This window comes from Mesitornis unicolor, unplaced genomic scaffold, assembly GCF_000695765.1.
Source record: "Mesitornis unicolor isolate BGI_N332 unplaced genomic scaffold, ASM69576v1 scaffold4157, whole genome shotgun sequence".
In the NCBI taxonomy this organism is placed as follows: domain Eukaryota; kingdom Metazoa; phylum Chordata; class Aves; order Mesitornithiformes; family Mesitornithidae; genus Mesitornis; species Mesitornis unicolor.
The window spans coordinates 6042-21824 of record NW_010194193.1 but is presented as its reverse complement, the minus strand read 5'-3'; the positions used below and the strand labels follow the sequence as shown (position 1 = coordinate 21824).

The 15783-nt window shown below is 50.3% G+C and overlaps 2 protein-coding genes across 2 annotated transcripts in view; one reads left to right on the top strand and one right to left on the bottom strand.

The window, feature by feature from the left end:
* Positions 1 to 532: 532 nt before the first annotated feature.
* Positions 533 to 11361, top strand: LOC104543165 (leucine-zipper-like transcriptional regulator 1; the record flags this gene model as incomplete). The annotated part of the gene is made up of 8 exons (XM_010187710.1): positions 533 to 716; positions 2376 to 2545; positions 4523 to 4679; positions 6096 to 6222; positions 7285 to 7434; positions 7637 to 7742; positions 8526 to 8606; positions 11245 to 11361. Coding segments are annotated over 8 exons (1092 nt in total), but the record flags the coding sequence as incomplete, so codon positions are not given.
* Positions 11362 to 14529: 3168 nt separating this feature from the next.
* RNPEP (arginyl aminopeptidase (aminopeptidase B)) overlaps positions 14530 to 15783 on the bottom strand; it is a gene marked incomplete at its 5' end in the record, with an annotated part of 7154 nt that continues 5900 nt past the window's right edge. The window contains 2 exons of the mRNA XM_010187709.1: positions 14530 to 14694; positions 15740 to 15778. Of these exons, the coding sequence (XP_010186011.1) occupies positions 14530 to 14694; positions 15740 to 15778 (204 nt within the window). The remainder of the gene's footprint in view (positions 14695 to 15739; positions 15779 to 15783) is intronic.

Sequence of the window (15783 nt, the reverse complement as noted above, 5' to 3'; positions counted from 1 at the left end):
GGAAGTGGTAGCACACAACGTACAGGGTGACACCTGGATGCCTCATTGCCCCTTAGTGCTTTGCCACCCCCCAGCCGTCCATCCTTACTGGAAAAGGCTGTAGAGAAAGGCTGTCGAGGTAAAGCTTAGAAGGAACAGAATGGCTTAAAATGCTTCTGTGCAGCACTTTGAGCTCTGGCGTTGCAAGGCAGGGCTCTGTGGGATCTGCTTCTGCATCTTCCCTCTCAAAGGAGAGATGTTGCTGAGGTTGGAAGTGGGAGCTCAGTGGAATTCATTCCTCCCTTTTGCTGAGGTCTTGATTTTGAGCTTCATCCAGGAGCTCACATTTGTTCTGATCCATGTATGTCACAGGATGTGGATCAGTAAGTCCAAGACACCTGAATTCCTTGTTTTCTCAAAGATAATCTTGAAGATAAAGAGATCTTGGCTCTTGAAGGTGCAGTCATGAAAAGGATCTTTCCTCGGGTGTGACAGTGCTGTGTGTGAGCTGACACAGCCTTGTTACCGTGTTTGAGTGGTTTTTCTGTCTCAGAAATCAAAGCAAGACATCGAAGACGAGGGGCATGCGCCGTGCCAGAAGGATGGCATTGGTGGGAACGTCAAGTTGTGCCGCCTGCAGCCGCTGCTGGAGGTGCCCATCCGAGAGGCTGAGGCGCAGCCCTTCGAGGTGCTCATGCAGTTTCTGTATACGGATAAAATAAAATATCCTCGCAAAGGTAGGACAGCACGATTAGAAAAAAATGCTGGCAATTGAGGAGCAAACATTTGTTTTGACAGAGATCAGGATCAGGCATTTGCAGATTAAAAAAGACCAGATTTCTATCAAAGCGTACTCACGGTGCTTTGTTTTTTCCTAATTTTTCTCAAAGATCAAGGAGAAGCAGGTGCTTGATCTTTCCCAAAAGTGTGAAAATACCACAACAAACCAATCAGAAATTCCCAAGTATTTTGAACATTACAGCAGCCTGGAAGGACCATGTATCCTGGGTTGGCTTATTTGCTTTTTCTGGTCTTGTTTTGATCCGTGGCAAATTGAGCCCACACAGAAAGGCAGAGCAAGCCAATACTTATCATCTCCTGAAAATACCAACCCAAAGGAATGCCTCAAGGAAAGAAAAATCCATTTGATGCATTCATTGAAGATCCCCAAGTTAAAAACATGTGGAGGCTGAGGGTGACAGTCTGAGATCTCCCAGCTCCCACACAGCCAAACTCATGGCCTTGTTTGAGCGGGGAGGTCTGTGGAGCCAGACTGGATCCCCAGGGGAATCCAACTGGTGGGGCTGGGGAGGGTGCAGTCCCACAGATGAGGTATGTCTGTCCTGATGCGGGAAGCTTTGCTGCAGTTTCAGCCCAGGATTTTGCCTTTCTAGAAAGTGCAGTTCTCAGGAAAAGAGTCATTTGTGTGCAGTTGTTCCAGGGCTTTCCCTGTGAGCTCGCCTGCCTTGGAGCAACCCTAATTAACAGGGCGAGGGAAGCTGTTTGTTGGTGGCTGCCAACATCACCAGATCCCAGTCCCACTCCCAGCCGGTTCACTGAGGGTGGGATCAGACCAAAGAAGGGATTATCACACTCAACTCCTCTTTGTTACAGGCTCCCCTGCCCATCAGACGTTCTCCCTGGTGCTTACCTGGCTCTGGGATCCTCAATGGCCCCGTCCTGAGCATTCGTATTCCTCGTTGCTCCTTTCAGTTCAGAGGGCAGCACCTTGGGGATCCATCCAGAGGCTGAGCTGATAGAACTGGGCATGCTTTTCAAATGGGATTTTCCTAATTAGGCACAGGGAAAGCACGTGCTGTGCAAGAAGGCTTTTCTCGATCAGAGAGCAGTGGCAGCAGATGGGCAGAGATCTGTGAGGAAAGCAAGGGCTGGGGATTATTCCTTGAGTTGGTGTCCCTGTAGCCCCATGGCAGTGGCCTGCGAGGGTCCCACTGCCCCTCTCACACAAAGTGCCTTTGTGAGGGTCTGTCAGAGTCAGGGAGCTGATTGCTGATCCTGCAGAAAACCCAAAGACTTGAGCAGAGCTGTTAGCACCTGAGCACTTTGGGAAATCAGGCTGCCAGCTTTGGAGCTCATCAGTGCTTTTAGAGACTTCACTTTCTCTTGAGGGTTTTAAAAAATGGTGATCCAGGTTGTCACAAAACCTCTGTCTAAAAAATTCTTTCGGGGTGGCTCTTTCATGCCTCAATTCAGTTGTGAAACTCCTTTTGTAGTATCGATTGTCTAACCAGGATTTTTTTTTCTCCATTAAAATACTCCGGTTGCTGCCCATTCTCCATTCCAAATGCTCAAGTTGATGTAAAAAGAAATACTTTTCCAAAGATCCTCTTTGTGTTGTGTGAGCTCTGCAGCATTTTTATCTCTTCTGATTTCAGGTCATGTGCAGGATGTGTTACTGATCATGGATGTATACAAACTGGCCTTAAACTTCAAGCTCTCTCGACTGGAACAGCTCTGCCTTCAATACATTGAAGCGTCCGTAGATCTGCAGAATGTGCTCATTGTGTGTGAAAATGCTAACAAGCTTCAGCTGGATAAGCTGAAGGTAATCACGTTTTGCGTACAAAGTAACTGATAAGAAAATGTAAAAAACTAAAATCGATGTCATTAATGCTGGGCAAAAGCTACCAGTTTAGGGAAATCCAGTTCTTTCCGATAATTGTAGGTGCTTGAGTTATGTTAGAGTGGATTGTCCTGCAGTTGCTTTTAAATATTATGTAGGTTTTTTTCAATAATTATTTGGTATTTTTGCTTATCAGCCCCGTAGGATGTAAAGGACAGAGTGACTTCAGCTTTCCCTCAGTTCACTCTCGCTGCAGCAAGATGGAACCAGTGCGTTTTCTGGTCCTGCTGTTTTATACAGAGACTGCAAACAGGTTCTTTCACCTGGTCTGATTAAAAGCTCAAGTCTGTTCTCATGTCTTTGATCTGCAAAACACTCTACTGAAAAACAACATGCGATTCTTTGTGTCTGCTAGGTCAAAGACTTTTAGGCATTTGCTGAAAGCCGTGACAGAGTCAGTGCCCCCAGGCGTCAGACCTTGATGTGCTGTGATGGGCTGGTTCCCACCAGCAGTGGCCAAAGCCAATTCTGCTTAAAGCTGCAGAGAAGAAGCTCCTCCGCCCGAGTCCAGGAGTCAGCGCAGGATTGTGCAGTGCCTGAGCAGCCTGTGCACGTCATTGGAGCTGACAGCTGCAAGCAGCCAGGGTAGAGAAACCAGTATGCACCAGTACTTCCTCAGACACCCTTTATGCACTGGAGTGGGCAAAGGGAAGGCATCCAGGAGAGCAGCAGCAGTCAGCAGCATAAATAAATGCATAAATGCTGACAGCATTTGGTCCATGGGACCACAATGCCATTAGCTGCCCAGAAGCTCAAGCAGATCTCTCGGCATTGATGGATCTAGTGCTGATATTTGCAGACCTCCTCCTGCCTTCCTGACCAGCAGGGTGACGGGGGCTCTTCCACACAACCCCATTTGGTCAAGGTCACCTTCGGATGGCATCGCATCTTCTCAAGTCCATGTTAGTCCTCACAGTGGGTGCCGTCTGCAGCAGGCTGCTCTTCCTGGTGTAGAATCACAGAGTCACAGCGTGGTTTGGGTTGAAGGGACCTCACAGCCCCCCCAGTCCAACCCCCATGGGCAGGGACACCTCCACCAGCCCAGGCTGCTCCAAGCCCCGTCCAACCTGGCCTTGGGCACTGCCAGGGAGGGGACATCCTCATTGTCTTTTAAAGCATTTACAGATGGGTCCTGGACAGATCCCTGTGGATCCCAGGTGTAACACCTTGGCAGAAGATGGACAGTAGTAGTTACTCTTTGGGTGAATTTTGTACTCACCTTACAATGAGCTGGTATGGATTATATTGTTTGCTTATGAACATGTCCTGAGAGAAAGCTTTGATTTGCCAATGAAGTGCCATTTTTTGTCCCTTTAACTGTTCAGCATTAGGTCATTTGTCACCTTTCTAACATGTTGATTGTTCTAGCAAGTTTGGCATACAAGAACCTTCAAGAGCTCTTTCAGACTGTGCAGCCTTTACAGAGAAGGTGAAGGCAAAATCCACACAAGGAAAGCCTGCAAACTATTTGTACTGTTGATGGGGTAGTGTTGAGAGTTAAGATCTCTTCACCCTTCTGATTAACTTTTGGTATCTAATGGTATAAATTATTATTATGAATAGCAACCAGTCTTTGTTAGCTCCATGAGGTTTGTGGCATCTCCTGAGATTCCTGTTTTAGAAACCTTCAGAGCAGCTGGATGGGACACAATTAATCTTTTTCTTTGTTATTATTTCTTAGTCAGGTTTCTCTGGGTGCTCAGAATTGTCCTGAATTTCCTGTTGGAGTAGGAGCCTAAATGAGCACTTATTAAGGAGATCACTGATAGAATCCATGTGGAGGGTTGTAAGAAAAGGGTGGCTGTTTACACATGTAACATGGTAACATTTCTGTGGTGCTGTAGGATGGCTTCATACAGTAAACAGTAATTTTTTTATTAATATTGTGGGTTTTTTAAGGAACATTGCCTGAACTTTGTGGTGAAGGAATCACATTTCAATCAAGTAATAATGATGAAGGAGTTTGAGCATCTTTCCTCATCCCTCATAGTGGAGATTGTACGGAGAAAGCAGCAGCCTCCTGTTCGAACACATTCCGACCAGCCGCTCGACATTGGTAACTCTTGTGCTTTATGAAGTAGTTAACTGTGCTGTCTTTGCATTGCTAATGGTCTGTTCAGTGTAGGAAACAGCCTAGGAAGGAGACCACACTGCACACCAGTGTGTCCAGTTGGTGTAACTGTGCTTAGGCTGTTCCCCAGCCTAAGAGAAGGGCAAGCAGGGTCTTTTTCCAGTGACCTTCAATCAGAGCAGTATCCCCATGAAAATATGTACAAGGCCGTGTTCAATATAGTTCTGTTCTTACAATAAAATAACCTGACTCTGTTCAGAGGGAGATGGGGCAGAAAAAGCAGAAGGGTCCCAAGGAGAGGCAGTGGCCGTTCAGTTTCAGGGTCCTGAAAGATAACAAAGTTGAGTGGGAGTTGGAGCTTGTGGGTTTGCACCGAAGGAGGAGCAGAAGTGAGGAAGAGGAACTGGTCAGTGCTGGCAAAGGTGAAACTTACTGTGTGAGAGAGAAATAGGGGAGGAAAACATGGGAAAATTAAACCATAAGAAAGAAAAGTTAAATGGAAGAAAGGAAGAGAACATCGGGAGTAGAAGACCAAGAAGCTAAATAACCTGTACTAATGTTCATGCCTTTAATTTTCATTCTGTGGTTCTGATGGAAGAAGAAAATTTGATTTCCAGTTCTGTTAAGGAATTCATCAAGGACTGGTTTGGGACTGGTCTTACTCAAGATTTTATCATCCTGACACACAACAAACCAGAATTTAATAATGACATTTATTGAGGCCACAAAGTTCAGAGATATTGCCAGTATTGATTTGAATGCTACACACAAAAAATTGGGGACTTGAGAAGAAGATGGAGAAGCCAGTCCGGGAAGGTCAAGTGGAAGACTCTGGCTGGCATTTGTCCTAGGGAGAAGGGATGTGCACTGACCAGGACCATGGCAGAGGCAGCTTCTGCACCCAGAGCTGGAACGGGGCGAGAGACCCAAACATCAACAAAATGGAAATACGGACTTTGAAAACATGAATGAGTTTGGATCAGACTTGGATGTGCTCTATTGTGTATTTTCAGATGTTAAACGTTGGATAAAAGAAGCCACTATTTAGGAAAGCTTTTCCATTAAGAGACAAAATTTTATATTCCTAGTGGTTGGAACTGGGTAGGGAAAAGTCAGGTTTCTTTATCTATAGAGAACACCTTTCAGCATGGCCACTGCCGGTGTTCGCTGTCAGCAGTTGGAAAGCAGAGCTGCCAGGTCTGGTTCTGGGATGGGATGGGGATAATGAACTGCGATGGGGAAGGATGAAGCTCGTTTTGCTCCAACACTGGGAGGGAGGACTTGCCTCCCCCTCACCCCAAGGGCCCCACAGGAAAGAGGCTGGAGCCATGTGTTAGTTTGATAGTACCTGGGCACCTGGAACTATCCCATCTTGAGCTATTTCACTATGTTAACTTGCAGGAACATCTTTAATTCAGGACATGAAGGCTTACCTGGAAGGAGCTGGGACTGAATTCTGCGATATCATCCTTCTCTTAGACGGCCATCCCCGGCCAGCCCATAAAGCCATCCTGGCAGCTCGCTCCAGGTGGGTCCACCTTCACTGAAATTGTCTGTGAAACTGCAGTGCTGTGCAGTCGAGGGGTCAGCTTGGGTTTTTTAGAAGCAGGGAGGAATTTTGTATCCACATGAAGTATAAGATGCAGCTTTGCTCAATGAGTGTAATAAGCCTTTGAGCAGGGGTGATTAAATAGTTTTTTCAATTTGATACCCAGCAGGGAAAGATAGGAGGAAATTAAATCTGTCGAGATTCTCTAGAGGATGTGTAAGAGCTACAGAAGGAATCTGTGAAATCACAGGAAGGCAAAAGGGTGTAAAGCATAAGGCAGTTTTGGTGGAGTGGAAAGCCACAGATGTCCACAGCGGTCACACAGAGTTGGCTGGTGGTGAACATCCATTCTGAATGAGGTGAAACCTGAATCTCTTCCTCCCTGATATTTAGGACTGGGTATGAATAAGCATTAAAACAAATGTGTGGAGCAGAGATTGGATTGTTCCCGTATTGCAGAGGCGAGTACTTCCCCCTCTGAAGGTGGGCGCTGATCTCCCTCCTCAGTGCGTGGGTGAAGCGGGTTTGGCCTTCGCTTGTGTGTTCTGTGTACCCACACCTTTGTTCTGCCAGACACTGAATGTTCACATAAAATCCCTATTTCAAATACTGTCACATTTTTTTTCCACACCCAGTAATAATATTCAGTATTAGCTCCCGTGGTATTTTACCAGAAGCATTTCACAGCTCTTAAAACATCCCCGCATGATTGGCAGCCTGTAGATACCAAGGAAATTCATAATGCTTTAAGCTCTTGACTGGGTCTTATGCAAATTAGATGGAAATCAAAGCACCATGTGTCCTAATTTTCAAGAAACAGAGACAAATTTCAGGTAGTCCTGATGGAAATTAGGGGAATTATATTTGGAGTTCTCTCACAGGCAGACATATATGAAACACCAGTTTAGCAGTGTTTCTGTCCTGATTGTCACTGAATTTACTTCTCTGGAAGCTGCAGTGCTTAACAGCAGCCTTTGACCAATTCTGGGTTAAACCATCGGCCTGCAGAGTGTCTTACATCAGTTTTATTTCCTTTTCCAGTTACTTTGAGGCCATGTTCCGCTCCTTCATGCCAGAAGATGGGCAAGTGAATATTTCCATAGGTGAGATGGTGCCCAGCAAGCAAGCGTTTGAATCTATGCTGAGATACATTTATTATGGGGAAGTGAACATGCCTCCTGAAGACTCCCTGTATCCTTACATCTCGAGTAATTGAAGCATCAGCCTAAAGTGCACACACAGCAGCTCCCCTTCCTTCTGCTCTGGATTATTGGGAGGATATTTGTTTGAACTGCATTAACAGGCACCGCGTTTTAGCTTCTGTCATTGATTTGTATCTACAATCGGTGCTGTTACCATTGCTTATCGTTCTTTTCCTTAATGAGATGAACAGCTACCTCTTTGCTGCACCTTACTACTACGGCTTCTCCAACAACAGGCTGCAAGCCTATTGCAAGCAGAACCTGGAAATGAACGTCACCGTGGAGAACGTTCTCCAGGTAATGGTCCCCAGGCAGCTTTAATTCGTCGCTTGACTTAGAGACAGGGGAGCCAAAGGGTTCAGGCAATGGGGTTCCTCCAGTGCCAGGTTCACTGAGTCGCTCCTAATCTGGTGTCCACTGGGACACCATGCACAAACCCTTCTGATGGCAGTGCCCTGTGTGGGTAATGTGCGTGCAGGTTCTGTTTCCTTACCTGTTTTTGTGGTGCTCCTGTGCTGAGGTGTTGAGCAGATGTTGCTCAGCTGGCCCGCAGGGTGTTCCTCCTGAGCTCCTCAGCCCCCATTGCAGAGCAGTGTTTCTGAAGGGTTTTTTAAGGTGTGCCATGTGCTCAGCACTGAGCTCCAGACCTCTTTCAGTAGGCATTTGTACACAAGTGGTGATGTGCAGGTGACGTTGGGCTTGTTTTATCGGTAATATTCTGTGACAAGAAATCCTGCAAAGGCATCAGCTACGCAGGGAGAGCAACCCCACTGCTGCCCCAGCAGAATCAATGCCAGCATCCACTGCTTTTGGCTCTCGCCTGTGCCAGTCTCACCATGGCGCTTCAGGGAACCTGGCTGTGAAGCCAATCTCCACTTTCTTCCCGATGATCTCCTGAGGACTCCACGCATTTTAAATCCAAGGCTTATTTTTTAACAGTTCATAAAATATTCAGGTTTCTAATGAAAAATGGAGATGTTTCCTTAGCTTGGGGGAATGACCTCCTCTGAGTCAGAGCAGTGTTTGTGCCCTGCACATCGAGCTGAGCAGAAGAGAAACACGGTGTTGTTTTTACTGTAGATTTTGGAGGCAGCTGACAAGACCCAGGCCCTGGACATGAAGAGGCACTGCCTGCACATCATCGTTCACCAGTTCACCAAGGTTGGTTGCATCTTTTCTGGGGCTTTTGAGAGCTGCTGTCCTCTGTCGCTGCATTGGTTAAAGACACATTAATATAGGAATTCATTTAATTCATCCTCCTGTGAGACAGCTGAGAGCTGCGTATCGCTGACACTGACAAGCCTGCGAGGCGAACGGTTCGCACTCAAAACAAACAAAATTGGGAGGTCTGGAAATGTGAAGAGCTCCCAGAGCAGAAGTTACACAGAAATGCTTCCATTTCCACTTGTCCCAGCTGTTAATTTTGTGCCACGCCAGCGCTGGGTTCTCGTGTTTAGCAAAATAAGTTTGTTGTGTTTTGAGGGCACAAATCTCTCTTTCGCTAGCGGGTACGAGCGCGCTGTTCACGTTTCTTGAAGTATTCTCTGTCATAGATGTTGTATTTCACGTGCTCAAAAAGCAAATGACCATGTCCTGACTGGGCTTGCTGTAGCTCCCATGTTTGGACACGTGGAATGATGCATTGGAAAGGCCAAGAGCCTGATGTGCTGATATTCCTGTCCTTGCTGGAGAGAAGAAGGGTATTGCCACTGAATTATCCTGATGAGATACAGTCCCTCCAGGAGAGTTTCCCAGCCTGGCACCACTTCATTGCACAACATATTAGCGTTGTTGAAATTGGTAGATAAATCACAGGAGATGGGATTTCTGGATGCTACACACTTACTGATAATAATTCCTGAGTTAGTGTTCCAGTGCCTCGCTCTCTTTTGTATATTTAAACTCAAAATCCTCCCATTGCTGACTGTGGGGCATAAAAGCACCGCGCAGTCCAGTCCGTAGAGATGCATCCAGGCTCTCTATTAAATGCCAAAGTTGCCCAAGCGCAACGCATTTTACATTTAAAAATACCTGAAAATGCATAAAAAGCTTTGAGAGCTGAGCCAGCGTCCAGGAATCGCGCTCCAGTGGAGCATCCCCAGCGTGAGGTTACAGCCCCTGCCTTCATCTCCTGTGTCTTCCTCTGCAGAGGGGCCCGGCTTCAGCAAGGGGTGGAGAATGGTCCCACCATGGGTTATGGGACAGCCTGGGGAATCTCCTGGGGGCTGGGACATCCCCTGGGTTTGGCGTCAGAGCGTTACAGTCCCTGAGAGCTGCAGTCTCAGGGTCTCGACTCCCCGGTGGAGGCCACAGGAAGACAGCGGGGTTGGTGAGGTCCTCACCAGAACGCGCTGGGGGAACGGATATTGCGACATTTTGGGAAAAGATTTGGGCTGAAGGGTGTTCCTCAATTGTACTGCGCTAACCAGAATATTTGGAAATGTTTTCTATTTAAACTGTCAACTGTTGGAACAGTTGTGATCAAAATGTGGCTGGAAGACACTCGAGCAGATGTGCACGGAGGAATCTGAATGATGCAATGGTTTTCTTTGGCCCGAGAGGCTCCCGTGTGGTTTTTGGGTGGGTGCTGGGTGGCTGGGCAGGGCAGGGCAGGCTCTGAGCGGGGTCTGTTTGGCTGCACCCTGCGATGGCTCAGCGAGGCCCAGGCCGGTCGGGTGCACGGCCGTCGGGAGCTCCCGTATGTCCAGCTTCGTTACCGCTGTTCCCAGTTCAGACCATTAAGGGGCGTTCCCCGCAGTACGAAGTGAATTGCAGAGCCTGAATTGCAGAGCCGTTCCCAGAGGTTCGCTGGTTTGGGCAATGCATTTTTAGGCTCTTGTGTGTCAGTGTTGTGCGAAAGCCCTAATAAAGCTGCTGTTGTGAAGTGTTTGTACACCCTGATCTGTTCCTCGTGCCTCAGAGCAGGATTCCCACCAAGGGGGTCTCCTTCCCTCCCAGTCCTCACCAGCCCTTCTTTTGGGGACGTTACTTCAAGCACGTCCTGAGCTCTTTTTGCAGGCGCACTCAGCCGTTTCCTTCCTGGGTTTCAAAAGATGCTCGGGACATCTTTATTCTTTATAACAGTGGAGCCTCTCAGGGTGAGGTGCTACCTTGTGTAAGCTCAGCCACTGCGGGGGGAAGTGCACGGGCTTTTGGGCAGAGTTTACCTTGAGCCTGAGCCTGTGCATTAATGCCTGGAAATGGGGATTGCTGGTTACTGTGAGGCTGTGGATCAGGAAGGGATGTGCAGAGCTGCTTTTGATAACAGCTGAGCCCCTGAAGAGTCTCAGAGCATGAAGTTTGCTGTGGATTCTCACTTCTCTGACGTAGTGAGGGTTTGTGTTGAAGCTCCATGTCCTGCTTTGGCTGCAGAACCAGCGTGGGCAGTAAGCACAACCCCTCCTTTGGAGCAGAGAGGTCAGGTCCTGAGTCACGTTCACAGCTGAAACACAGAGTCCAGGGCTGTGCCGGTGCCCAGCGTTGCTTTAGAAGAGCGCTTACTTGGCATCCGTTAGCAGCAGTCATCAGTGCAAACAGTAATTAACTCCTTTCTCAGGGCGCCAGCGCTGGGGTCAGCGTTTCTGCCGTGCTCCATCCGCTCTGAAGCGGGGCTGTAAGCGCAGGAGCCATGGCCGCACCCCCACGGCTGTGGCTTCAGTCCATGCCCAGCCCTTGAGGTGCCTGACCCCGCTCCACGCAGGGGCTGGGGTAGCGGTGATTCATCCGCGATGCTTTGGGGAGGGGTTTAATTTCTTTCTGTTGTTTTTTTTTTTTCCTGTTGTTTTTCTTTTCCTTGAAGGTCTCCAAGTTGCCAAACCTCCGCTCCCTCAGTCAGCTCCTGCTCCTCGACATCATAGAGTCGTTAGCAAACCACATATCCGACAAGCAGTGCGCGGAGCTGGGCTCAGACATATGACACGCTTGGGTAATCCAACTTTTCATTTGTTCCTCAAAAAACCGAGCACTTTACAGCTGACTCTTTTTAACCATTCCATACCGAGCTGCTCCCAACGTCCACACAACATCGCAGGCGGCCCAGATGAGCACGGGCTCCTGACGCGCTCTCCCACAGCTTTCCTTGGTCTGTGCCCCTGTGGAGAAGGGTTTGGGCTCTGTCACGCAAATGTAAAATCGAAAATGAGTTTATTCCACGTGGTTTTGGGAGTAGCTAAGTTCAGGATCAAGCCCATTATTACTTTTATACTGTAAATAAAGCAGTTATGAGTAAGAGAGTCGTGAATACTTTGAAACACAATATTTAAAGAGTACTATTTAAAGAACTGGCACAGTCAGAGGCTCTGTGGGGAAGTCAGATACAACAGAACTGCAAACACAGAGCGTGGTGTTTGCAGTGAGGCCGAATGTTGGACCAGGAGGTGGTGACCCCTCCGAGACTCCATGGTGGGGATTAAATCACAGCTGCCTGGGCTGGGGCTGCAGGAAGCCCAGACCTGTGCTGTGCTGTGCTGTGCTGTGCAGTGGGTCAGGCCAGGAGATTACAGCGATCCGTTCTGACCAGCAAAGCCATTAATCCTGTCTCGCTAAGCCTTTCTAAATCAATTTACTAATAAAGAGTTAACATCTTCTCCTGGCATTTCATGACTGACTTGGCTTTCATTTTGGAAAAAATTAAGCAAAAAAGAGCTCTGGGCTTGATGAAGGTCACTTTGTTAAAAATAAGCGTGCTACATCTTGTTACTAATTTTACGCTGAAGTGTCTTTGTGAGTGGTTGCCTTTGCAGGAAGGTGAATGAAGGCAGAGCGCCCTTCCCAGCCGCTGCGGTTCCCTCCCTCCCGGAGCAGCCCCCGCCGTGCTGGTGCTTCCCCCAAGGCACTGGGGAGAGGAGCTTCGCTTCTCCTGCATGGTGCAGCATCGCAGATTGGGTGGTGCTGGTGAAACATCTGCAGACAGAGCAGCTCCAGCCCTGCCCAGAGCCACCCCGGCAGCACAGAGCAGGGGTGACCCAAGGCCAGAACCAGACTCTTGCTCTGCCTCAAGCTGCAGCCGTTCGCAGAGGTGAAGCAGGAGGCGGTGCTGATGCGGTGCTGCTCTGCTTGGCTGTGTGGAAGGGCGAGAGTTGGCTCGAGCTGGAGCAGTGGAAGATCCCTCAGGAGGAGCAGAGCTGCCCAACCCCGGTGTGTCCACCCCTGTGGCTGTAATTTTTAATTCAGGCCCATGAAGTGTTCCCGGTGCTGTGCGAGCAGCGAGCTCCTGTTCAGCGTCTGCAGCTCGACGTGCACATGTGTGCTTGGGGGTGCCGAGGGCAGTGCGGTGTCTGTGCAACGGGGAATGCCTTGTTTCACTCAGTCCAAGGGATGTGCTTCAGGGAACACTCAGTCTCGCAGCTGAGGGCTTGCTCAGTGAGTGAGGGCAGAGGTGGCAAATGTGGCAAATGCATCTGAGAGCCGAGGGCTCGTTACCGACCTGAGGGATTATTTCCAGATGCCTCATGGGTCATGAAGTCTCCTATCAGAGGTCATGTTAATTGCACCGCCAGTCTGCGTGTTCCCCGGGAAACCAGAAGATCTGCATATGGAGACAGTTTACACACTGCAACTTGTAAGAGTGCTGCAAGTTATTTTCAGCAAAGCCAAATCCACAAGAGGACACCCGTTTCCCGAACACGCGCAGCCTCGCTCCCTCAGTAAGGAAGAACGGGCGGATTTCAACCGTGCCATAACCAGCTCCTTTGTCTTCTGTTGTCTCAAACTGTTTGGGGTTTGGCACTTACTCCTGAGCTCATATGTGAGGAAATGCACAGCCTCTGCAGCATCTGAGCTGGGGCTCTGTGGGCAGCTTTGCTTTGGAGGTGGTTTTTGGCTTGGTCCTGGCTCTGGTGACTGCAGTGTTTGGGCAGTGCTGTTGCATCAGCCGGGGTTTGGTGTCTGAGAAGTCGTGGTCTGCAGTGCTGGTGCATCACCAGGATTTGCCTCTGGGCTGCTGTTGTGCAGGGGGCCGGGTTCGTGCACCCCTCAAGAGGAGCCCTGAGCTGTCCCTGAAGGGGCTGTGGGAGGTCCCCCCACGGGGCTGGGGCTCAGGAGCAGGGGAAGCACCAGCGCTGACAGGGGAATGGGAAAATGGATCAGGTCTATGGGGCACCCCTGGGCTTCCTAAGGGATTGAAGAACAGACGACCCAGCAACAGAGGGTGTTGGAGGAGCTGCTGCAGGGGGGGTCATTTGTGCTTCCTAAGACCATGGGGTGTTTTTGTCACCACCTCAGAGCATCCTCAGCCATTTGAGCCGCTTGCCACAGGGGCTGTTGTGGGCAGCAGGTTCCCAGGGCTCCTGGTGTCAGGGTGGCCTTGGCAGTTTTGCTCTGGCATTTTGGGAAGTGTGATCACGTTCCTGTATTTGGTCAGGAATTATTCCTACAGCCTCTGCCCTATGAAGGCCACTCTAAAGCCCTCAAGGTGCTTTACTGGTGTCAGTGTCCCCAGGGGTATTTATCCCAGCAAACTGCACAGAGCAGGTCCCAGTAACCCCATGGCACCCGCTCTGTGCCCGTTTGGGTTTGCGGTGGCTGCTCACTGGAGCAGGGAGGCATCCCCTGGGAGAGGGACCAGGGCTGGGAGAGCAGGAACGCCCCCCTCTCCCCAGTGTGATGGGGGCAGACACCTTGGTGTCCCAGCTGATTCTCTGCCTTCTGCAGCACCCAGGGGTGCTGAGGCCAAGAGGTCCTAATTTTGCCGCTCCCCTCCTACCACAGCAGCTGCAAGGGTCCCCACAGGGTCAAGCCTTCCCCTCCCACCCCTTCAGGCAGAGGACGAGCTCTCCTGTCCCTGCTGCCACATGGGACCAGTACAGTTTGGCAGGACACTGGCAAGGACTGGTGCAGATCAGGGCCTCAGCCACCTTTGACTGCTCCAGCCGTGCCGATGCTGCTGCCAGCCCCATCCTCAGGGCTCGCAGGGTCCCCTCCAGGGCAGAAGTCATGCTAATGCTGCCCATGGGTCGCTGGGAACAGGAAAAGCATGAGAAGAGAAAAATTACATCTTTTAATAAGGAAATGTGTGCAGTGATGGAGAAAGGGCTGAGGTCCTGCCAGAGGACGAGCCCGTGGAGGGAGCGGAGCCCAGGCTGCGTTAGTCCTCTGCCTCCTCCAAGCCCAGGATCTTCTTGACGTAGTTCTGGACGTTGACGTGGAGCTGCGGGGCCGTAGCTGAAAAGGTCTCCATGGCCAGGGCCCGGGCCACCTCCGACCCAGCCCACATGGCACGGTAGAGGGGCAGGGTGTACTTCTGCTTCCCCTGCAGAGACAGAGCGGGGGTTACACCCCAGTGCGGTGAAGGCCCAGGAGCCCCACATCCCCCCAAGGGCACCACACCTCCAGCATTGCCCTGCTCTTGGCCAGGACAGGGCGGAAAATGCCACCCTTGGCACTGCAGCCCCTGGAGCGGGGAGAAGCCCCTGGCTTTGGAGAAGGAGCAGGGCCAGGAGAAGCTCCAGGGGCATGAGCTCGAGTTCAACAAGACCAAGTGCAAGGTCCTGCACCTGGGTGGGGGCAATCCCCAGTACCAGTACAGACTGGGGGCAACTGGAGAGCAGCCCAGCAGAGGACTGAGGGATACCAGGGGGTGACAAACTGGACATGAGCTGGCAACGTGTGCTCACAGCCCAGAAAGCCAACCATGGCCTGGGCTGCATCCCCAGCAGCGTGGTCAGCAGGGTGAGGGGAGGATTCTGCCCCTCTGCTCTGCTAAGCCCTCCTGGGGCACTGCCTCCAGTTCTGGGGTCCCCACTGCAAGACAGACGGGGACCTGTTGTAGTGCGTCCAGAGGAGGCCATGGAGGAGAGGGCTGGAGCAGCTCTGCTGTGAGGAAAGGCTGAGCTGGGGTTGTTCAGCCTGGGGAAGGCTCCAGGGAGCCCCGACTGCAGCCTTTTCACATAGAAAGGGAGCTGCCAAGAAAAACTGAGAGACTTTTGATTATGGCCTGTTGTGACAGGACAGGGGGCAGCGGTTTTAAACAGAGAGGGCAGGGTTAGACTGGACACAGGAAGGAAATGTTGTACACTGAGGGTGGGGAGATGCCAAACAGGTTGCCCAGAGAGGTGGTGCAGGCCCCATCCCTGGAACCACTCAAGGCCAGGCTTGATGGGGCTCTAAGCAACCTGATCAAGTTGTAGATGTCCCTCCCCATGGCAGGGGTTGGACTGGATGAGTTTTGAAGGTCCCTTCCAACCCAAACCATTCTGTGGGTCTATCAAGAGCAAGAGCCAGCCGCCAGCCCCCTGCTGCAGAAGGGCCTGTGCCCTGTGCCCGTCTCTTCCCCGAGGGCACAGCTCGGGACAAACCTGGCTGTGGAGGAAGTCCTTGACTTTGCTGTACTCGGCCTCGA